Source organism: Mandrillus leucophaeus, unplaced genomic scaffold, assembly GCF_000951045.1.
Source record: "Mandrillus leucophaeus isolate KB7577 unplaced genomic scaffold, Mleu.le_1.0 Scaffold868, whole genome shotgun sequence".
Classification (NCBI taxonomy): domain Eukaryota; kingdom Metazoa; phylum Chordata; class Mammalia; order Primates; family Cercopithecidae; genus Mandrillus; species Mandrillus leucophaeus.
Genome location: NW_012109452.1, coordinates 806,570 through 831,198, shown reverse-complemented (window position 1 = coordinate 831,198; position 24,629 = coordinate 806,570). Strand labels below are relative to the sequence as shown.

Sequence of the window (24,629 nt, the reverse complement as noted above, 5' to 3'; positions counted from 1 at the left end):
ACTAGTTAACAGGCATTGCCTGAAAATAGTATAAAAGAATTTCAGCACGATTTTCCATATTCTGCTTCCACCACTGCCAATAACAAAATAACTAGCAACCATGAAGTGGGTGGAATTAGTGTTTTTAATTTTCCTACTAAATTTTACTGAATCCAGAACACTGCATAGAAATGAATATGGAATAGGTGAGATATTTTGTGTTTCTCTTGTCTTTTCTCTATATCAAAATTTTTAAAATTATAAAATTTGCATTTATTCATTTGTCTTGATTTATTTATCATGTTTATTATTCCACATGGAGAAAAAATATTTAACTGGTGGATATATTTAAATGAAAGATAAACTTGTAACTTTACAAGAGGTTTACAAAATTATAGCAGTGTTTAATGTGACAAATGAATGGTTTGTATGTTTCATGTTGAATTAATTTTTACACATTTATTTAATTGGTATGCATATTAACTTTGAAAAATTTTATATACACCTATATGTACCTATATGTGAATGTAAATAAAATTTTATATGTGAAGAAGCCAGAATTGTGCTCCTTCACATAGAAAACTCCCTCAGACTAGTAAAATAAGTAACATCTTTATTTTTAATACAGAAAATAGGTCACTATTTGATAGTCTGAAGAAGAAACACTGTGACTGGGATGTGAAAGGCAAACTGTAATATAACTATGTTCAAAAGAATGCCTGAAATATATTTTTAACCATTTAACTTTCAGGACAATTACAGCACTAGAGTACAGGGAAAAACCAAACAACTGGAAGACAAAATCTGGATTTTAGTGATAGGTCTACTATAAATTATGCCTGTTAACTTCATTCCTTAGTTTCCCAGTTTTCTCAAGTATAAAATTAAGATGCTTAGGTTATCTCTAATGTTCTTTTAGTTCTGAAACTGTACAGTTCTAACTGAAATACAAACATTCATATGTAACAATGATTACTTTCTTGGTTGCAGTTGAAAACACGTTTCATAAAGTTTATTTTGCTTTCCAGCTTCCATATTGGATTCTTACCCATGTACTGCAGAGATAAATTTACCTGACCTGTAAGTTTTGCTTATATAAATCTACTTTAAATGTGTAAAGCAAGGATAAGTAAATACTTAAACAAAATTGGGTAGCCCTGTGAGTTCTTAAAAGCACAAAAGCAATTTGGACAATTTCAAGAAAAGTTACTCATACCGAATATCAACTTGATGTTGAAGATGTTAAACTGTTGACTAATGTTTTAGACATTAACTTCTCGATTCCTTGAAATCCCATGAGGCAAACCAAATTAGATTTCAGAAACTGAAGATTAGTGTCTGATCAGTGACAGCCATATACTAATTCAGGAATTTTTCTCATCAGTATCAACAGGGTGATATTATAATGTTTTCTTTTCTATATACTATTTAAATCTTAGCAGCAAACCATAGGTGATAAAATATTCTATTTTCTGTTATTTGTGGAGAGTATTTTAGTCTCTTGGATGTCTTTCCATCCCACATTTTTAAAATTTCTAACGAAGAATTTAAAGTAGTGTGTTGCTGTTACTCCTTGCACATCCAAACCTGCATAGGGACTGCTTTGAGTCAATCCATGAGCACTGTAGTCTTGGGTTTTACACCTTGCTCATACTGGGAGTAGACACTGTTAGAGGTCTGTCTAATTACCTTTTTTTTTTTTTTTTTTTTTGCTTAAATTTAACAGTAACCGTGAGGAATGTAGATACCCTCAATTATGGGTGCATTGCAGTAGATGGATGGTCACAGAAGGAGGAACCACTCTTATGGGAAATCCACTTATTTTAGCCTTTAACATCTATATGTATATTTATGGGAAAAGAAAACAAGAAAAAGACTGAAGTTTCTTCTCAGATGACTAGAAGCTAATTTTACAAATCAAATGTCTAAACAGATTACAACATAAATAGAAAAGAAAACAAACCAAACAAACAAAAAACTATACTTGAGAAAAATAAGCTTGCTACAGGTCTGTTCCTTAAGGATTCACATGTATTTCTGTTTCAGGGCTACCATATTTTTTGCTCAGTTTGTTCAAGAAGCCACTTACAAGGAAGTAAGCAAAATGGTGAAAGATGTATTGACTGCAATTGAGAAACCCACTGGAGATGAACAGTCTGCAGGGTGTTTAGAAAACCAGGTGAGTGAATAATTTCAAAAAAGTATTGTGATATTTGACTAAAATTTAGCATGCCGCAGAGAAGATACAAAAATAGCAATGAAAAATGCATTTAAATATTTGAAGAGCTGTTATATGAAAGAGGGATTAGGTTAATTCTGAATTGTTAAAGAGAGCGGAAGAGAACAATAGGTAGCTATTGTAAAGAGACCATATGAATATGATGACTAAGAGCTAAGGTTCTGAAATAAAATTATCTTGATGACTATGGGCGTATTAACTTTTTTGAGCTTCGGTTTTCTTATCTATAAAATAAGAGATGATAATAGCTCCCATTTCAGAGTTAGCATGGAAATTGATATAACAATAATAGTAGCTAACTTTTATTATACACACAATGTGACTGGCATTATTCTAGGAAGCATAACGTGTACATTGATAATAAAAATATTTTACGACATAGGGGATAGATAGCACTGATGAATCAGAATGGTTGTCCAGTGAGTCAAGAGATGCTGGCTGGGGCTTCTGGGCAGGATATCAGCTTTGCTTACCTATATTCATTTATTAAACATTTAAAATAATCCTTGAAGATAGATGCTAATCTTCCAGTTGAGGAAGTTGAGGTGCAAAGAATTTAAGTGACTTTCTTAAGGGAACCACCAAATGGCAGAGCCAGGATTTGAACTAGACCATCTGGCTTGAAATTGACAGTCTTAGTAGCTTCTTAACACTATAAGTATAGTGAATGTAAGATGCATAGCACATCGTTAGGGTTGCCAGGGTTAGCAAAGAACAATAAAACATAATACCCAGTTCAATTTGAATTTTAGATAAACACTAAATACTTTTCTTAGTATAAGGATATTTCAATGTTGAAACTCAACAAATAATATTTGTTATTATTTATTTTATCTTAACAAAGAAACAAACTTTATAGTGATTAGAACTCTCCATTTATAAACCAACATGCCCAGAGAATACTCTATTATGGTGGGATTAATTAGGTGGCCAAAAGACAATGTACCTGGAATATCATAGAAGAGATGTCCTTTTAAATATATGGTTTAAGTACTTTCCAATTTTGAAATTTATGATTTGACAAAAATTTCTGTTTTGCATCTCTATTTTTGTCTTGTTCTGATAATCTTTTCAAAATGTGCATAAAAAGCACAAAATACATTATCTATTGCAACTTTACATCCAATTAGAGGTTCGAGGTAAAGTTACAGATTGCTGATTTATTCTTGTAAATTTAAAGGTCTACCTTTCAAATGAGGATTGGGAATTAGAAACCTTATGTAAGCTTTCCAGGATTCTCTAAATATTACTGTAGCAGCTATAAAAGCTACATAAAAGTTTCCTCAGATGCATGAAACACATGTATTCCTCAGGACTTTCTGTGGAATATTGGTGCTGTCATCTGAGTTTGGTAAGAGTAAGTCACAGACAAGGAAGCACATACATTTTAACACATTTTAGCTAAATCTGTAATTACGACCAAGAAAAGTTTTAAAAAAACTTTTTAAAAAAACTTTTTAAAAAATCATTTTTCCAGTTTAAAATCCAACCATTATTTCATTTCAAAATCATTTTTATTTCTAATTAAAAATAATATGCAGTTTTTTATTGCCTTGTAAGGATGGCACGTAAAATGAGCATTGATGTTTGAAATGTGGTATGTGTATATGAATATATATATGTATATACCATAATATATACATATGTATTTGCAATTCCAAAAGTTACATCTTTAATGAGAATAATGAAAATATTATTTTGCTCGGTTTCTTTTTTATTTATATTTAAATTTAAAGTTCTGTTGTGCATGTGCAGGATGTGCAGGTTCGTTACATAGGTAAACATGTGTCATGGTGGTTTGCTGCACCTACCAACCCATCACCTGGGTATTACGCCCAGCATGCATTACCTATTTTTCCTAATGCTGTCCCTCCCAGTACCCCACCCCCTGAGAGGCCCCAGTGTGTGTTGTTTCCCTTCCTGTGTCTATGAAACATGGTTTACATATTTATAAAAGCTTATATATCTTAGTCCAAATTTTTGATAACACAAAAAAGAAAAACAAAATAATTCAAAATTGAGAAAGAGAAACAAAATATTGCATGGCTTTTTTCCTTTTATTGTTTGGAGATTAAAGTTTCATTTTCCATAAGGCAGCAAAGAAATCTATTTCATCAGGCTAAAACAAAATACATTAGAATGTATACGGAAAAAGTTTCAGAATCTATAGTTCTGATTTTAGACATTAGAAAATGTTTGTGTCTTATAGATTTTTAAAGCAAAGTTAGTGTCTTTCACTAAACATAAGATATTTCTTGTAGCTACCTGCCTTTCTGGAAGAACTTTGCCATGAGAAAGACATTTTGGAAAAGTACGGACTTTCAGACTGCTGCAGCCAAAGTGAAGAGGGAAGACATAACTGTTTTCTTGCACACAAAAAGCCCACTCCAGCGTCCATCCCACTTTTCCAAGTTCCAGAACCTGTCACGAGTTGTGAAGCATATGAAGAAGACAGGGAGACATTCATGAACAGGTAAGGATCCAGTTTAAAGGTAGATGCAAACCTCAGAAACACAGCAATGGCAAGTCTAATTTGGTATTTTTGCAATGTACTCATGTACTCCCAGTAAGAGATATAATGTTTGTTTGGTGTTTTTGTGTCTGCTGAGGTCCCAGGCAAGGTAATTAGGAGAGCAACATTTAGTGTAACTTTGTTTCCATAGCATGGTAGATGTAGTACAGACCACAGGACAGACCTACCAGAGGTTCCATTAGTCCCTTGAGAGATATACACCTTGTTTTCTTCTTCTTTTTACTTTTTACCCCTTCTGCTCTCAATTTTACCTTGTTCAAGAATATATTATTATTGCACAAAATTGAGGCTTTCCAGAGCCATATATTGATGTTTTGTATTCACCTAATTGCCTAGAAATGAAAGTTAGAGATCCAAGCATGGTCAAGATACATAGACATGGCAAAGGTTTACTGAACACTTAGGATGTTGTGGAAACATGTCTGCTTGCACAGAGGATCGGATTAACACTCACAAACAACCTTTGAAGCCTCCTTCTCCTCTTCCTCTTCATTCTTCTTCTTTCCCCCATTTTGTTGATAGGAAATTGAAGGTAGGAAGGCTAAAACAACTGGCTAAGGGGACACAGCTGGTACATTTGAGCCCATGTTCTCTGTTGGAGAAGCCTGTATGTAACTCCTCAGCACTTCTGCCTTCCGTGTTACTCCTAAACCAGATAAATAGAGAGACTGCCCTTAGAACATCTGTGCTATGGTGACTATCCAGGTGCATAACCCCATTCTGCACTGACAAGGGACACAATGTGCATCTTTCTGTTGCACTTAGCAGAAGTCTGGCTTTGCTGATCCCTGAAACATATCTGAGTAGGCTTATTGAAAAGGACCTTTTAATAAGAATCATAGTTAGCATGCTTGCCTGTTTTCTCATAATAGAATCTGGTACCATCTGTCAGATATTTTCCCCCCAGCATCTTTAGTGAGGAAACTTTTGACAACATGTAGAAAAAATATGATGATTTTCCCCTTAGAAACACAGTAAAGACAAAGTCAAATGCTTTTGTTGTTGTTATTTGAAGCTTTAAGTAAATCCTAGAGTCCAGTTCCAAGCAGTAGTAGTCCTATTTTTAGGTGTTTATAAATCTTCCAGCACTATTTTATTTCACAGATTCATTTACGAGATAGCAAGAAGGCATCCCTTCCTGTATGCACCTACAATTCTTCTTTTGGCTGCTCGCTATGACAAAATAATTCCATCTTGCTGCAAAGCTGAAAATGCAGTTGAATGCTTCCAAACAAAGGTATCATATTTGTGTGGATATCTGAACCAGTACTATAGTCTGACTATGACTCATTAAAAAAAACAAAGTTAAAAATGAAAATGTGCTTAATGTGGAGAGTATCATTTTTGGAATAGAGAAATAGTTCAGCAATCTGATATTCTTCGTGTGAACAAAACTGGATTTGCTGGTTTTTATTATCTATTCATTAAGTCAACAATAACTTTATTATTAGGGAAGTGAGTTTGATGGGATAAAGAAGGAAAGACAGAGAGAAAGAGAAAGAGAGGCTGCTATAAGTGGGAGCGAGTAAGTGAAAGAAAACAGAGAAAAGGAGAAGCAGAGGAGAGAGAAAAAATAAAGGACAACTATGATAAATGCTTTATACTCACTGTTTTTTTAATCCTTAGAACAAATTTGAGGTGTAAGTATTTTTGTCCTTTAACAAACTAGGAAAGAGGTTTAGAGAAGAAAATATTTTTTTAGGTTTAGAGAGGTAGAATAATATCCACCATTAACTACTTGCCACCAGCAGTCCTACAACAAAAATTTCTTAAGAACTGTGACTACTCTTAGTGTCAAGCTGTGATACAATTGTATTTTTTGTAACTGAGAAGACATTTAAGAAATTAGCAGGCTTCAATTTGTCTTTAAGCTGTTTAAAAGTACAGTTTTTCATTGATGATCCCCAGTATAAAAGTTATGTTTTTGTTTCAAGGTATTGTGAGTAAATTTGTCTGGCACAGATGCATATAAACTAATCTAAAGGAATAAATGAGTCAATAATATTCTGCGATAATGTATGGCATTTATAATTTTTAGTAAAAAACATATTTTATGGAATTTCATTTTACCTATACTTGTTGTTTTTCTAAATATTAGAGCTCGTAAAGAAAATATTAGTATATGCTTTCATGACATCTTGTTTCTTCTACATCTAGGCAGCATCAATTACAAAAGAATTAAGAGAAAGCAGCCTGTTAAATCAACATGCATGTGCAGTAATGAAAAATTTTGGGACCCGAACTTTCCACGCCATGTAAGTTCAACCTCTATCTAGGGAAGAGGGTGAGAGCTATAGAACTACCCTTTTGCAATTTGGGTTCGTTTTTCTAATTGTTGCTGTTTTAGAGAATGAAGACCCCTTTGAGACCCCTTTGATGAGGGCTAATGGTATTAGAACCATGAACTTGTAGGATCAGAAGGAAGCCAATGGATAAGTCAGTTTAACACTTACTAAAGCCTAGCTGAGATAATAAATGAAAAAGACTTTTATAGTTTGTGTTATTTACCTGCTCTTTAAGACACTTTAAGTTCTGGTCTGCAATCAAATTATACTTCATTACTAGACCATATTTTTCTAGCCCTTCTACAAAATAAGTCAGCCTTCACTGAGTATCATTTAAAACTTTTGCCTTAACAAGAAATTCTTTACATTAATTGTGTTTCTTAACTTTCTATAAGGCTCTTTATAGCATTTATTGCTTTCCATAAAAATATTCCCTTGAGGCAATAATATTAGAATCTAGTGTCAGGAGAAAAGAACATTTTAAATTATATAACTGATTTAAAGTACTCATCAACTCTTTTATGATGAAACATTTCTAGTATATGAAAATATCTGAGCTGCTAATCGAATAGTAGTAAGTATATATATTCAGAGTTTAGTTGATTGCTATTTGGTTAAATAACACTTTAAAACATATTGTAGACAACGGAAATCTATAATGAAGTTTTTATTAATGGAATTAGTTCTAAAGACTGAAATTTCTTCCTGTAAGAGGTCAGATTTATGCCTTAACTACTCTCCAACTCAATTAGAAATTGAAAGATTAATTTATTACTTACTTCATTTAAATTTATCTTAGTAATAAAATAGAAATTGAGATAGTATTATAATAACCTTATCATTTGCTATCCATAAGTGAAAGCTAAGTGGTCTAAATTTATAGAGAAGATCCATCTTTATCAGAAGCAAGAATAACACTATCTTCTCTAGGAACAGTGGTTTTACAAAGACAACTCTTAAAATTTAATGAAATATGCAGAGGAAACCAGAATTTTTATTTCTTACTTCTTTTTTGGCCACATTACTCTCTTGGCACAATGGTATGCCTGAAATGTTTAATCTGCTCCACTTTCTTGTCCCATTTCATTGATTTGCACATACGCCTCCTTTCCTGGATTCTCGGAAGTATTTTTTACCCCAGTAAAAAATGGTTCTCATTTCCATGGAGTTTTCCATTTCTTAATTGTTTATTCTTTTAAAGTTTTCTGTCCACTCAATACAAATGCTCAGCATCAGAGTGGAATGGCAAAAAGAATTTACCTTAATTTTTAAGACATGTTTTAGGAAGAGATAAATTTCTTCTAAACTATTTGTGAGGCCAGGTCACAGTTTACAGAGCTACCACCTTGAAAGACACAGCTGGAATCAAGCCTTACAACATGTTTCCTTTTCTTTTTAAACAACAAGGAGATTTCAGTTGTTTCTCTTTGAAACTTCTACTGTAGTAATACTCTGTAAATTCTATTTTGTTTTGACAGGTAATGAATAAATTAATTTCTAATTTCTTTTTTTTTTTCCTAGAACTGTTACTAAACTGAGTCAGAAGTTTACCAAAGTTAATTTTACTGAAATCCAGAAATTAGTCCTGGATGTGGCCCACGTGCATGAGCACTGCTGCAGAGGAGACGTGCTGGATTGTCTGCAGGATGGGGTGAAGAGTCTTACTTCTTAAAAATGATAATTTTCACTCCCTTTTCTTCCTTTTTGTCTCATTCTAAAAGGGAGAAGGTTGTCTGACTTGAATTAGTTACAGGGTATGGAAACTAGGTGACTCCGTAAATTTGCAGACTTGTTGGTAGTAAAACTTAAGCCATCTTTTGTTGATCCTGGTTTTCACTTTAGCTATACCCCCTTTTGTGAAACCAAGGCCCATCTATTTCTTACTCCTAAAAAAACTATGAGAACTTCTCAGAAGGCTTCTACATAGTGTCTTAGAGGACAGGAGGAAACTAAGTTTTAAAGTATTTGTTTTTTCATTCATTTATTCTTTCATTTGACGAATAAATATATGTTGAATACTTTCTATCTGATTGCCACTGTGACAGACACTTGCTATAAAAGCATAGGCTGACCTCGAGGAATTCACAGTCTGATAGGAAAGATAAGACAGTGACCTCCTTGGAGTTAGGGACTGCCTTGGTTTACTGTTGTCTCCATAGCACAATGCCTGGCACATGGAAGGCATTCTATAATAGTTTGTTAAATGAACAAATACAATAAAAATAGCACAAGAAACTGTTCTACAAGATAAAAAGCTAGCCATGCCAAAGAGAAGTGTGAATAAAGGGGTCTCAGCGAATTAGAAAACAACGTTTAAAAAACCCAGTAACAGTTTCCTGAGTGTGCTCTAGTCAGTGGTGACTTAAGCAGTGTGGCATTGGCTTATTTTGGCTAACCCTAGACTTTCTAGATATTACAAGAGAGGCTTGTTGACCCCCAGATTACTCTCTCTCTATGGGCCCTAGGACACACCAAAGAGATTAAAATCCAAGGGGCTTAAAAATTACTGCTCATAGGTACTCAAATGGCTTGATAACCAGCACAGGACTATGGTTTCCAGAAGGCTGAAAGTGAAGATAAAATGCTCATTTCAGCCTACTCCGATGACAATTCAGCTGAGATGCTTGAAGTCAGCAAGAAGCTGAGGCTGCAGGGGAGACCTGAGAGTGACAGTCCCTGAGGAGTTGGGGAAGAAGTGAGAGGAGGAAGTCTGACGGGCAACTGTACTACTTTACTTGTTTTTATTCTAGAAGTATCTACCTGCATACTAGGAAAACCAACAAGAAATATTTTGTTTTTCTTTGAGCTCTGTTTTCCCATTTTGAACTGACCATGTTACTGTTTCTCATAGTCATTTTTTAAAAGTTCGTTTTTTCAATTTTTGGAGCTCATAACCACTCTTTTCCTTTAAAGTGGAAACATTAATTTCGGTATGATATATAAGGTGGATTTTGATAGCTGAACAATGGGTTCTAATTGTCTTTGCTGAGAATGTGCAGAATTTTCAGTCCCATGATAGGTTTATATAAGCTCTGCCTTTCTCTGGCCACTTACGCGCACTGCCGTTTTATCTGTAGACTGCCCTCTGAAGGTCATAGTCAGTCACTGCAGTATGTTCTGATGATGATTATCATTCTTATGGAATTTCTCATGGAGCAGAAAGTTTGCTCTCCATGTTATGACATCAGTTGCAAGTGTTGTTTAGTGGCAAATTTGAATGCTAATAGAAATATATACAGCAATATGCATCCCATTTTATTTGAGTACATTTCCCTCTTATTTGTAAAAGTTTTTAATTAAAATAACATAGGGTTTAGCTTACAACTATGGAAAGAAGAATTGAACAAACAGGTAAGTGGAAAGGAATGAGAAAACCCAAAAGTGGGGAGAAAGCACTAAAACGGGAGATAAGTTAAAATGTCTTTTTTCTTCTTCTTTCCTTCCTCCTTCCCCCCTCCCTCTCTACTTCCCTTTCCCCTTCCTTCTTTCCTGGACTTTTTTCCTTCTTTCCTTGTTCCCTTCTCCCTCCCTCTCTTCCCTTTCTTCCTTTTTCTGAAGCTGACTTTGAGATCCTTTATTAAAGAATAAACCTTTAAAACTTATACTTTATTTTCCCTGTTGCAGGAAAAAATTATGTCCTACATATGTTCTCAACAAGACACTCTGTCAAACAAAATAACAGAATGCTGCAAACTGACCACACTGGAACGTGGTCAATGTATAATTCATGCAGAAAATGATGAAAAACCTGAAGGTCTATCTCCAAATCTAAACAGGTTTTTAGGAGATAGAGATTTTAACCAATTTTCTTCAGGGGAAAAAAATATCTTCTTGGCAAGGTAACACACTCTGTAAATGTATGTTCATACAAGTAAAAATGATTATGTGGCTGACAGATTTGCATTGTTGAAATGGAGAGTGATGGTTATGGTTTTTGAGTTCAATATGTGAAGATATTTGGCTAGAATGTTCTGAGCCAAAATAGATTTAAGTAGACAACTAGGGAATAAGTAATGGAATTTGGTGTATAATGGTGAAGTTTTCACCATTGTGACTCATTAACTGCTTTGCTTATGAAGCTGGATTTTATTTCACGTCAATTTCTCTGGAACCAGAAGCATTGTCATCCTGTAAAGATTACTCATATCAAGGCTGCCATTGAACTTTCAAATAGGATATGGATATTTTTGTAATAGGAAGAGTTCATGATTAAGAATGTACTCTTGCTACGCATGTTAAAGAAAAACTTTTCTCCAAAAGATAACACAATAGATAATGCTAGATAGAAGACCTTTTATAGGAACAGTTTATTGGCTATGTATTAACTACATGTTTTATATTTTTTAAGAAAATCAAAGCATGTTTAGAGGCATTTGCAGTACATTAATTTGTTTTAATACAAATGATAGGTCACGTTCTCACTCTATTTGCCTTTAAGGGAAGCAAGCAATCAAGTTAATACGTTTTCTTTAATTGTATAGTATGTAACTATGGACACTACTAGAGGAGGGATTTGTGCAGCACTTAGGACATTACACTCGATAATTTCCCAGGGTCTTTCTAGATTTAAGAGTCTGATTCTAATGTAGTAATAAAAGTAATGGCTCAATTTTCTTTTTACTATTGCCTGAAGATATTACTCTATTGTTGCATTAAAATTAAACATTCACACATTGTTTGCACTGCTAAATAAAATTATGTAAGCTAGAATAAAGTTCAGATTTAAGAGGCACATAGTGACAACTTATTGGTGACAGAACTAATCCTATAATCTGGGAATACCATTAGTAAAGTCAAGAATTATCTTTAAGTTTACACATCCATGCACATCTAAAGCTAATTGTGTAATAGAAACAGTTCTTCAGTTGCAAAGGTTCTTTGCAGTAGAAGTTTCTCAGCCAGGAATGATCTTCCCCCAGATACTTGCATGGCTTCCTTCACTCAGCTGATCTCTGTTCTGATATCAGCTGCCGAGAGAGAATTTTCTTGACTACACACAAAGTTAGTGGCCTCTCCACCTTGGGTATCAACCCTTTTCTTCTTTTTCATCTTTATTTATTTTCATTGATTTATCACTAACTGAAATGAGATGGCCTATTTTTTGTTTGGTTGTTCTGCCTCCCTATAATGTGTGCTTGTCAGAGGGCAGGTATTTATCTTACACATCACTGAGTCCATCTGCTTAAAGCAATGCTAGCAGAGAGTAAACACTGGAAAAATGTCTGTTGAATAAATGAATGTAAAATCCATAATTGAAAAGTCAAATTGAGAGATGCAAGAGAAAACAAAAAACCATTTTACAGGACAATTTGAAGGATCACAGTATTCATTAACAGTTTTGCCATTCATATAATTCAAATCATATTTGATTTTCAGGTTTATTTATTTGAATTTAACTTCCACATGCCATATTATACAGGAATAACTAGAGAAGTGAGGGCTCCTTTTGTCTCTTAGTTCCAATAACTTGAAATATTTTTCTCCACATATTTCAGTTTTGTTCATGAATATTCAAGAAGACATCCTCAGCTTGCAGTCTCAGTAATTCTAAGAGTTGCTAAAGGATACCAGGAGTTATTGGAGAAGTGTTTCCAGACAGAAAACCCTCTTGAATGCCAAGATAAAGGGGTAAGTTTCTCTAGAATTTTAGGGGAGTGTGACAAACTGGATTGATGTCATCTGTTAAAAATGCTGTTGGTTTGAAAGTCTCTAGTTGTTAACTAGTTGTTAGCCAGTTGTATCTATTAACTAGTTGTCTAGATATTAAACTGTTATTAACTAGCAGTCAGCAGCTAGTGGTTTGCTTTAGAAATAAAAATGTTAATCGCTTCTCGGCCTTTTGGCTAAGATCAAGTGTAGAAATAAAAATGTTAACCAAAAGTTCTATGATCCACAGATAAAGGTAGTATTCATTATTCATTTTTTGATAACTTTAGGAAGGCAAGAATTTGGTACAGAAAGAACTGTAATCATTTATCCAAAGACTGAGTTTTGCCATTAAATGATTTTGTGATTCATAAAGTTTTAATCTCCCCAAAATCCATTTTCTTTAATTATCAAAATTTATACTTTACCATCTTTAATATTAACAAATCTCTGATTGGTTTTATAATAGTATATAATATTGATCAACTTTTATATACAAAGTTAAGCATCCAAGAAGAGAAAAATGCATATGTAATAATTCTTCATTTTCAGGAAGAAGAATTACAGAAATACATCCAGGAGAGCCAAGCATTGGCAAAGCGAAGCTGCGGCCTCTTCCAGAAACTAGGAGAATATTACCTACAAAATGCGTATGTTTTTGTAAATGGTAGTTTTAGTGAATTAAAATTATTAACAGACAAGGGAAATATAAATTCAAATTAGTAACTCCATGGCTACTCTAATCTCAGTTCCTATTTCAGACTAGAAGTCAGTGTAATCTGACTACCCAATATTCTGGAAGAGAATGTAGCCTTCCCCATTCTCCTCCTTTGGAAGCAACAAGAATGACCTGTGAGGTCTGATCTGTGGTATTGACTTTAAGTTTCCCATACTGTGCAAATGTTTGCAGTAAAGATATCCATTCTGTCACAGTCTGTCCTAGTTAAAACACCAAGAGATCACAGTTAAAAATCAATGAAGCTCTGAGGTTTGGAATACGAGTCAGCCTTCTGCCTGGAGTTCGCTTTTTCATTGTGATGTGCTTTTATAATAGGAGTACAGGGAGTGGTTGTTAGAGTAAATGCATCTCAAATGTTGGTTCAAATACGATGTAGATGAAACAAATGAGCTGACCTCATGTCTTCCGACATGAGAGAAGAGAGTCTGTGAGAAGCAGCAAGGTGGCTGAAAACTCGTGAATGACTCAGCAGGACTTAGTAGAAAAAAATGCTTCTTTCAGATTTCTCGTTGCTTACACAAAGAAAGCCCCTCAGCTGACCTCATCAGAGCTGATGGCCATCACCAGAAAAATGGCAGCCACAGCAGCCACTTGTTGCCAACTCAGTGAGGACAAACTATTGGCCTGTGGTGAGGGAGCGGTGAGTGTCTGCTTGGTTTAGTCCCATCTCATTTCTGCCCTGTTTGACTTGAAATAGCCTCATAATTCCCCTGTAGGGAAGATGGTAAAAACCAATGTAGAGATGGCTTTAGGAGGCTTGTTTGATTAGTCACAGTTGGAAGGTGTGAGACTCAGCTCTGGATGGCAGGCGTGTGGCCAGGCTTCCTGTTCTTCCAGGATGGCTGGTGGAAGTGCAGCCAGTTTAGTCAACAACATCTGAGCCAACTTTATATATCGGAAAGACAGAATGACTAACATGTAGCCCATAATTCATAACTTAATTCATAATTTGTAACTTCAACTCACAATTTCCGCTTTTTGTTCATGTATTTACTTTGATGTTTTAAAAACTTTATCTTTGATTGATTAAAATTAGTCATACTATTTTAGCCATACTTACATTTTTACCTTTTGTAGTATAATGTTATTATTGTGATATTAAGGATAATTTTTTCCCTTTCACAGGGTATAGGGTACAGCACAGGATAAGTATCATGTTCTGAATAGTAAAATGACTTTCGAGTCAGTAATGCCAATATTCTTTACTTCCTAATGTCACTAGTGTCATACATAAGATTACAGGATGAATTAAAAATATTTTTCCCATAAAGTCATAATTGCAAATGAAATTGTCTATTTTATCCCTTTTCCTCTTGATCATAATGGGGAGTTATTTGCTACTTAGTCTTCCTGTAGTAAAATTTTTCCCCAAAGGTTAACAGTAAAAGGAGAGTTTCCTATGATTAAACGTCACCTCAATTGTTTCTTGAATTCCCCCTGTTGGGAGGCTGCAGGGATGCAGGATGGTGTAATGGTTCAGGAGTGTATGTTCCAGAGGCCACCAGCCTACAGCCGCATTCTACTTCCACTACTCTTTAGCTGTATCACAGTGGGAAAGCTACTTATGTCATTAAGTTTGAGATTTTTCATCTGACATTTGAGAATAAAAATTATACCACCCTCACACGACAGCTGTTTTAAACAAGATAATCTGTGTAACTCACACAGCACTAGTCTGATATATAAAGTGAACACAAAACATATTATTTCTTAATACAAGTTATTAATAGGTGATTAAGAAATATCTCCGAAGTAGGCAAGGTAGCAAGATTCTACATTAGGAAAGTCTTAAAAACCTGCAAAATTGGTCCCATGTCTTTTCAGTTAGGATGATATAGTAGCTGCAAGTATATACGTGTGTATATGTATACGAATAAAAGGGGTAAGTTTGTGCTATTCTTACCTTCAGATACTGATTCTCAAAAGAAAAATGGAAAGTTCTACTAAATACACATGGGAAACATAAAGGCAGAGATATTTTCGTCCTTTAGAAGTGTGTATGTAACTGGAAGCATGTTTCGAATAGCTGACACAAATAGCTAAATGACTATCCTCAACATCACATATGGACTACCTGCTGCTACGTGCTAAGGCTTAGCCCAAACAAATGAGTAAATGCTGGAATTAACAGTATAGTGTCACATGATCCTATATAGCAAATTTTCCTGTAATATTAATTGTAAATTGCTGGACATTGAAATTATTGCAGCAGTTTTCTGAAAAACTGGACCAACTTCATGACTAACGCCCAATCTCCTTGCTTTTTTTTCTCATTCTCCTAACCAGGCTGACATTATTATTGGACACTTATGTATCAGACATGAAACGACTCCAGTAAACCCTGGTGTTGGCCAGTGCTGCACTTCTTCATATGCCAACAGGAGGCCATGCTTCAGCAGCTTGGTGGTGGATGAAACATATGTCCCTCCTGCATTCTCAGATGACAAGTTCATTTTCCATAAGGATCTGTGTCAAGCTCAGGGTGTAGCGCTGCAAACGATGAAACAAGAGTAAGAAACTGTTACTTGCTAGCATGGAAAATAATGACAACCCCAAAGAGCAACTGAGACTTCTACCTCTCTCACCTAACACTATTGGGCTCACTAACAGAGCATTACTCCCAAAGCACTTAAAATGTCTTTGAAAATAGTTTTGTCTCAGTGTCTTCCCAGCCTCATTGGGGAAGCAGGTCTAGAAAAATTAATGAGGGCAGACAATTTCCTGTTTGTAAAAATAATCTCTGTTGTAACTATTATCATGATATGTATTTAGGGTTTGAGGAGAAGTGGGCAATCTATTCTGAGGAATTAGAGTGTATCTTTGCAGCAAATTTGGGCACTTCCATTCCAAGCACAGGAAACACATCATTGAATCTTGTTTTTTCCCACATGATTTACGCTTTGAAGAGAATAACTATCTTATTTAATTCAACCATGCCATTTGGGTGTTAAGAAATGACATGTACATTTCAGTTCATTGTGGGAGCTCTTTTGTAATGGTGATGGTCATGCAAGTCAATGGAGCTTATGTTCTTCAAACTCACATGCATTTTAATCCTCACTTGTTTTGTAAATAGTCTTCCTTCACTGGAAAACCCATTCTTCTCTTTTTTCCTTTATCACAGTCTGAGGTATGTTTCAAGGTATGATAAGAATGTTGCCTCTTCTGGCAAGCTTTTCCTATTGCTCTGATCTACTCCCTATTGCTCTGGTCTAAGTCCAACATGAAAGGCTTGCTAAATGAGTGGTTCAGGCAATTAGTGCTGCCAGTGCCTAGATAAGGGTGTGATAACTGGATGGGCAGGATGCGGAGATCTGGGTCTTTGAGTGTGGATAAAACACAGTTAAGAAGAGAGGACAGGAAAGGATATTCCTAGGGGGTGGGAGGAGATTGCCTTCCACTACACATAAGTATGGTCAAGTACGAAATAGTGTTCCGGCCGGGCGCGGTGGCTCAAGCCTGTAATCCCAGCACTTTGGGAGGCCGAGGCGGGTGGATCACGAGGTCAGGAGATCGAGACTATCCTAGCTAACATGGTGAAACCCCGTCTCTACTAAAAATCCAAAAAACTAGCCGGGCGTGGTGGCGGGCGCCTGTAGTCTCAGCTACCTGGGAGGCTGAGGCGGGAGAATGGCGTGAACCCGGGAGGCGGAGCTTGCAGTGAGCCGAGATCACGCCACTGCACTCCAGCCTGGGAGCACAGCGAGACTCCGTCTCAAAAAAAAAAAAAAAAAAAAAAAAACAAACAAAAAAAAGAAATAGTGTTCCATCCATAACCTGCACAACTGCAGGCCAGTGGAACACTTGGCGTGTTTTCACCCTCAGTCTTTCTACTGAAAGTACTAGACAAGGTGTGTGTGGCTCAGTCTTTCTACTGAAAGTACTAGACAAGGTGTGTGTGGTCAGTCTGGTGATAGGTTGATGGAGTAAGGGTTTAGGCTCTGAGAATTCTCTACCAGCAAGGCTGTAGAAAAATAGCATTGCATAACAGACTTCTCTTGTATTTTGTTTTGTTTTAAATCACAGGTTTCTCATTAACCTTGTAAAGCAAAAGCCACAAATAACAGAGGAACAACTTGAGGCTGTCATTGCAGATTTCTCAGGCCTGTTGGAGAAATGCTGCCAAGGTCAGGAACAGGAAGTCTGCTTTGCTGAAGAGGTACATGCAGCTCATTTCATACTCAAAATACTTGCTATGGAATTTTTTGTAGTGGATAATGAAAGGAAGACCCTACAAATTTATAACTTTAAAATATTTTCAGAGAGATTTAAATTTCATTGAGAAACAGATTGAAGGATTTTAGAACATTTAAAAAAATCACATTTTCTTAATATTAGGAAGAATTATAATATTAAAATATATTGATAGAATTAGTAATTTTAATTTATTTCCTAGTAGAGAAACCCATGAAGTGAATGTATAAATAATTGATGGTAATTTAGATAGTTTCTGGCCTAAAATTGATCAATTCAGCTAAATGGATAAAAGGATTTAATAGCAAATTAATTATGCTAACAGAGTATTAGGAGAATATTTGTAGAAAATGTTTTTGAACTCATTTAGAAGCTTGCTTTTGTACATCAACAGAGTAGTACTTAGGAGTTATTTTAATTACATAGTAATTTTAGATGGATAATTAGCTAGGTTTTTTTTAACTAGGGAATTCTACCTAACATTTAAAAAAATTACCTTTTTTCAGCTTTATTGAGGCATGATTGACAAATACAAATTATATCTGTTTAGGGTGTACATGTGATGTTTTGATATATTTATACATTGTGAAATGATTATCACAATCAAGACAATTGGCTAAATTTTACAATTTTTCAGTTTGTATTGCTACATATATTTGAATATAGCAACACTATACTTTAAAAAGATATTCTATAACTTAGCCTTTTTGTCAGTTTTACCTTTCTCGCCATGTAAAATCCAAAGACAGATGTATTTAGAAATGTAGAGTTTTTCTATAAATAATATAATTAGATGCATTTGAGTATGTGCACTTATCAGTATATGTGTGTGTTTTTGGTGGGATCAGGTGGGGTGGGACATAGATAATCAAATTAGATAAAACTGGTAAAACGGATTTGATGTAAAGCATTTCTGAAAAACATGACAGAAGAAGATTAATGTTCTATAATCTGAGAAGACATTTATTTAGATATAGAGAACATGAACAAATAGTAGCAGTACTTTATCTGCAAACCTTTTAATTTCTAATAACTTGTAATTTGTAGAGGAAGGGGAAAGATTGAGTCAGAATAGGCACAGATTTGGAGATTGTTATAGAAAAAAACTGTTGATATGAATGAATATTGTTTTCTCCCTGACTTTTACTATCCTAGATTGTTGGCATCAGGGATGTATTTCTTCATTTTTAACTTAATCTACAAACCTGTAAATTCACCCCAGATTGTACAGTGTTAACTGTATGATTGGTATAATAATCCATTTCTTTATCTGATTATGTTTATTCTTAATTTTCAGGGACAAAAACTGATTTCAAAAACTCGTGCTGCTTTGGGAGTTTAAATTACTTCAGGTAACAAAACATTCAGACAAGACTGAATATAATGTTGATTCTCCAGAAATATCAATCCATAATGAGACAGATCATGAGGACTGCCATTAATTCTCTTAAAAATAAATGGAATTCAAGAAAAAGTTTATTTTAAAAGCACTTGAACAAAATTATGCACACGATGTTAAATTAGTGGCTCAACTATGCAAAATCCTTTTAGGTTATTTAAAAGGCTTCAACAAATGCTATCAGAAGACTTTCCTATGTATCCAATGTTTCTCCGATATAAAATAATAGAACCAGTTACTTACTGCACCTATTAGTTTAATTAATATTTAATATATTTTTGCTCATATTGCAGGGGAGGAGAAGACAAAAGGAGTCTTTCATTTCGTGTGAACTTTTCTCTTTAATTTTAACTGATTTAACACTTTTTGTGAATTAATGAAATGATACTTTTATGTGAGATTTCCTTATCATAGAAATAAAATATCTCCAAATGTTTCCTTTTCTGAGTCTGCATATTTATGAAAAGTTATAGATAATTTCTTTAGTTTTGTATACCATTGTCTGAAGCAGATTCTGTTAAAATAGCATTAAGTACTGATTATTATAGGAGATTAAAGCCATCCAAGGATGGATTTACAGTACTAGATCACTTGGTGAACTGAAAACATGTTCCCAAGTTAAACACTATTTGATGCTGCCAGGGCATTTTGTTTATTAAATGGTCATCACTGAAGTATTCTAACAGATAATCTGGAGATGAGAAAAGAAATTATTCTTCTTCTATAGGATCTATGAAAATTTCACAACTACTTTTTTTCTCTATCTTACACAGTTCGGGATTCACAGATATTTTAAAACATAAATACATTGTAGCTTTGATTGAATATAATTAATATTTTCATAAATTAAATTTTTATTCCACAAATGTTTACTAAGCCCTCACTGAGTACCAGGCCCTGTGCTGGGTACAGTCACTGTTCTCCAGTTGCTTCAGTAGAGAAGGAAGCAACACAGAAAGAATGCCTCAGATTATGACCACAAGGAGTTGACAACAAATTGTTGAGGGAACCAAAGGGTGGGTGACATCGGTTCTGACTAGAGAAGGTACCATAAACATTTAAGAAGAGTCTTAGAAAATGAATGAGCATTCATCAGTTCAAGTAAAAGAGAAGTTCATTTTATGAAAGAGGGGCACATGGTCAGAGGTACTGGGTATGAAAAAGCATGATGAATAGTTTTAGAGGAGTACAGGGTAGGTGGGAAGGGTAGAGATGTAGAATGTCAGGCAGGATGTGGAAGCTATGAAGGGCTAAGCCAGACTCTCATGGCTCTATTCTAAAGAGGTTGGACAATATCTTATGAGTAATAGAGGACCAAAGTGATATCTAAGCAGAGATGTGCTGTTAATAATTAGCTTTGAGGAAGATAATCCACGAGATATGGATAATGGGCATTGGGGCAGGGAAAAGGGTAGAGAGGGGCAAAGTCAGCAAGAGGTGACAAAAAGACCAGTCCACCAGTAGGGAATATTAGCTTTGAATAGAAATCTAAATATTACATGCATGCTTGGCCTGTGCTCTGGGACAAAACAATGGCTTCAGAGCAATGAAATGTGATTTCAGTTCTTTCTTTCTTTTTTTTTTTTTGAGTTGGAGTCTCACTATGTTGCCCAGCTGGTCTCAAAATCCTGGGCTCAAAAGATCCTCCTATCTTGGCCTCCTGAGTAGCTGGGACTATAGCCATGAACCACTACACCTAGCTCTTTTGGTTCTAACTAGATCACTTTCTACTTGACATTTTGCTTTCAATTGTACTACAACATCTATGAACTTTTTCTGATTTTGGTGTAATTCTGAAAGGTATTAATTTAAAGATCACAATAAAATAAAATCACATTCAGTATAAAAGCATTAAACAGGAAAATATTTTTAAGGGAAAAGCACAATGAAGGTAAAACTGTTAAAATTTATGAATCAAATGATATTTTGTTGAAATATATAAAGAAAAAATGATTGGAGGCACAAGGACAAATTAACACAAGTACAATTGTAAATTGGGAAATTTTTTTTTTTTTTTTTTTTGAGATGGAGTCTCGCTCTGTCGTCAGGCTGGAGTGCAGTTGCGCGATCTCAGCTCACTGCAAGCTCCGACTCCCTGGTTCAAGTGATTCTCCTGCCTCAGCCTCCTGAGTAGCTGGGATTACAGGCACATGCCACGACGCCCAGCTAATTTTTGTATTTTTAGTAGAGACGGGGTTTTACCACGTTGGCCAGGTTGGCTTCGAACTCCTGACCTTGTGATCCGCTCGCTTCTGCCTCCCAAAGTGTTGGGATTACAGGCGTGAGCCACCGCGCTCAGCCAAACTGGAGATTTTAAAACATCCTTACCTCATTAACAGAACAAGTTAGGCAAATAACAAATAAAGACTCAGGGTATTAAACTGCTGTAGTCAAGATTACCAACAACTTTCACACTGCAAAATCCAATAGTGGATTCTTAGTCTTCAGCTTATCTGAGTTCTCTCGGTAGCATTTGACACAATTGATCACTCTCTTTTCCTTGAAACATTTTCCTCACTTGGTGTTCAGACTTTCTTCCAACCTCATTGGCTGTTTCACCTCAATCTTCTTTGCTATGTCCTCCTAACTTTTTGACCTCTAAATGTTGGAGTGTCCCAGAAGAGTTCTTCCTTGACCTAAATTCACTCATCCAGACTTGATGCATTAAATGCCATCTAGATGTTGACAACACATGTTTATAGCTCCAGCCTGGATTTCTTCCTTGACTTCCAGGCTCTTATGTCAGCTTCCTCCCTCACATCTCCATGTGATAATGTATAGACAATACAAACTTAGCACATTACAAATTGAATGTGAATCTACTCCTTGTCCAAAACTTGTACCACCATCTTGTGCATCTGTCTGTTTTTATGAGTCAGAAATTTTGGATTTATCGATGACCCCTCTCTTGCACACTACCCACACATTCAATCTATGAGCAAATCTTGTCAGCTCTACCTTTAAAAAGTATCCAGAATTTGACTATTTCTCAATACGTTGGTACCAGTCACAGTCATATGCCTCACTGGGGTTACTGCAATAGATTCTTAATTGATCTTTTTACAATTGCCCTTGCTCCACCCTCAACCCTATTCTCAAAAGTGACCATTATGTCACTTTTCCACTCAAAATCCTCTAGTGGCTTCCCACCTCTCTCAGAGTAAGATGCAAAGTCTGTCCAATGACCCTACATGATAATATCTTTCTGACCTTTTTTGCTACTCCTCTGCTCAGACACAGAGGTCTCCCTGTTGTTCTTCAATTACCAATCAATGTCCTGCTCAAGGTTTTGCCCTCATGACCCTTCTGGTGTGGAAGACTCTCAGATATGTGTGAGGCTCCCTTCATCACCAATTTCAAGCTTCTACTCATAGTCCTCTGCTAAATGATGATGTTTTCCTCAACTACCTTATTTTAATTCAGAAGTGCCATTCCCAACCCCCACAATGCTTATTACCATCTGACAAACACTAGATTTTACTTGTTTATTATCTGTCTGCCTCACTAGAGTGTAAGCTCCATGACAACAGTAACTTTTGTCTGCTTTGTTCACTTCTGCTATCTTCAGCATATAGAACAATGCCTGAAACATAATAGCCATTCTATAAAAATTTATTTGAATATGTGGAGGAATACTACATGCCATGGGCTATATTTTCTTACAAGGTGGTGAAACTAGAGGGGTTGCTAGCTCCCTCTAATAAAATCCACACTAGAGAAAGAAAAAAGCACAGGCCTAAGAAATTAACATAAAAACCATAATATACCACTGAGGATGTTAAAGACTGGTGTGTGTGTGTGTGTGTGTGCGCGCGCGCGCACGCGTATGTGTGTGTATGCGTGTGTGTGTGTGTTGTGTAAAGTGAGAATTAGGGAGTGGTGGCATTCTAGAATAGCTGGCTTGAAAGAGGGTGGATAGGTTTGGGGGACAGATTTTAACTTGCGCTTTTGTCTATACACTAAGTTACAAAGAAGACTGCCAATTGCTTCACTGCCACTGTGAAACATAAATCAGAAGCAGTAGCTCAAATTGCTTGGGGCCCACAGCATAATATTGGGATAAGGCTAAACTCCAGCTGGGGCAAAAGACTGGTGAAAACAGGTGGGTGCAAAACAGCTACTGTTAAAAATTAAGTCTTCCAATCTCTTTCATGCCTACTTTCCCAGAACTTGTGGACTACTGTATAAGGAATTTGCCTTCTCCAATGATGCTGCTTTCAAAGAGTTAAGGAAAGGCTGGGCGCGGTGGCTCACGCCTATAATCCCAGCACTTTGGGAGACCGAGGCAGGCGGATCACGAAGTCAGAAGATCGAGACCACCCTGGCTAACACGGTTAAACACCGTCTCTACTAAAAATACAAAAAATTAGCCAGAATTGTGTGAACCCAGGAGGCGGAGCTTGCAGTGAGCCGAGATCGCGTCACTGCACTCCAACCTGGGCGACAGAGCGAGACTCCGTCCCCCGCTCCCCCAAAAAACCAAAAAACAAAACAAAGAGTTAAGGAAGGGTCCAGAGAATTGCTCCATAGTATGGAATTAAATTAATAATCAATAACAGTAATATCTCTAGAAAGTCCCCAAACATCCATTAACTAAATAACATGCTTGTAAACATTCATGAATCAAAAAAGAAATCAAAAGCATATTTAAAAAACATTTTGCCCGAATGAAAATGAAAAACATGGCAAAATTTATAGAATGTCACTAGAACAGTGACATTTAAATTAAAGGAAATTTATAACGCTAAAAGCCTATGTGTTATAGAAAAGAAGGAATATCTCAAATCATGACATTAGCTTCTTCCTTATGAATCTAGAGATGAAAGAGCAAATTAAAAACAAACTAGTCATGAGAAAGAAGATAATAAAGATCAAAGGAGAGTCAATAAAATGGAGAACAGAAGAAATCAATAGATACAATCACTGCAACCAAATGCTGGTTCTTTGAGATCAATACTATTAATAAACCTCTATCCAGATTTCTCAGGGAAAAATGTTACCAATGTTGGGAATGAGAGAGCTGATAGTATTACATGTATTAAAATAATGAGAAGAAAATGTTGTGAAGAAAACATTATGTCAATAAATTCAATGACATGAAAAGGGCAGATTCCTTGAAAGACACACCTACCAAAGCTCATGCAAGAACAAATAGTTAACATGGTTATTTATGTATTAAGGAAATTGAAATTTTAACTAAAATCATTCCCACAAAGAAAACTCCAGGCTTCATGGTGAATTCCATTAAACATTTGAGGAAAAATAATATTAATTCTATACTAACTCTTCCAAAAAAATCGAAGAGATGGAAATACTTTTTGATTCATTCTATGAGGCCAGCATTACCCTGATACTAAAATAAGACAACGATAATGCATAAAAATAAAATTATGGACCAATAGTCCTTATGAACAGGGGTCAGCAAATATTTTCTATAAAAGGTTTGATAAATATTTTAGGCTTTGCAGGCTATTTACAGTCATCATCGTCCCCCATCCCCCTCCCCCTCCCCTTCTCCCTTCCCCTTCCCATCCCTCCCTCTTCCCCTCCCTCCTCCCCTCCTCTTCTCCTTCTCCTTCTCCTTCTCCTTCTCCTTCTCCTTCTCCTTCTCCTTC

At 35.5% G+C, this 24,629-nt stretch overlaps 1 protein-coding gene across 1 annotated transcript; it reads left to right on the top strand.

Moving 5' to 3' along the window:
• Positions 1 to 19,457, top strand: AFP (alpha-fetoprotein). The gene is made up of 15 exons (XM_011968974.1): positions 1 to 185; positions 1,008 to 1,059; positions 2,026 to 2,158; positions 4,480 to 4,691; positions 5,856 to 5,988; positions 6,909 to 7,006; positions 8,558 to 8,687; positions 10,661 to 10,875; positions 12,532 to 12,664; positions 13,235 to 13,332; positions 13,923 to 14,061; positions 15,708 to 15,931; positions 17,448 to 17,580; positions 18,913 to 18,967; positions 19,308 to 19,457. Exons 1-14 carry the CDS (start codon positions 101 to 103, stop codon positions 18,955 to 18,957), a joined length of 1,830 nt encoding a protein of 609 aa, XP_011824364.1. The 5' UTR covers positions 1 to 100; the 3' UTR covers positions 18,958 to 18,967; positions 19,308 to 19,457.
• Positions 19,458 to 24,629: the final 5,172 nt, after the last annotated feature.

Excerpts from the sequence above, each read along its gene's own strand:
- AFP (XM_011968974.1), top strand. The coding sequence starts at position 101 with ATGAAGTGGGTGGAATTAGTGTTTTTAATTTTCCTACTAAATTTTACT. Across the intron at positions 1,060-2,025 it reads GAGATAAATTTACCTGACCT|GGCTACCATATTTTTTGCTC; the intron begins GTAAGTTTTGCT and ends TTTCTGTTTCAG. Across the intron at positions 4,692-5,855 it reads AGGGAGACATTCATGAACAG|ATTCATTTACGAGATAGCAA; the intron begins GTAAGGATCCAG and ends TTTATTTCACAG.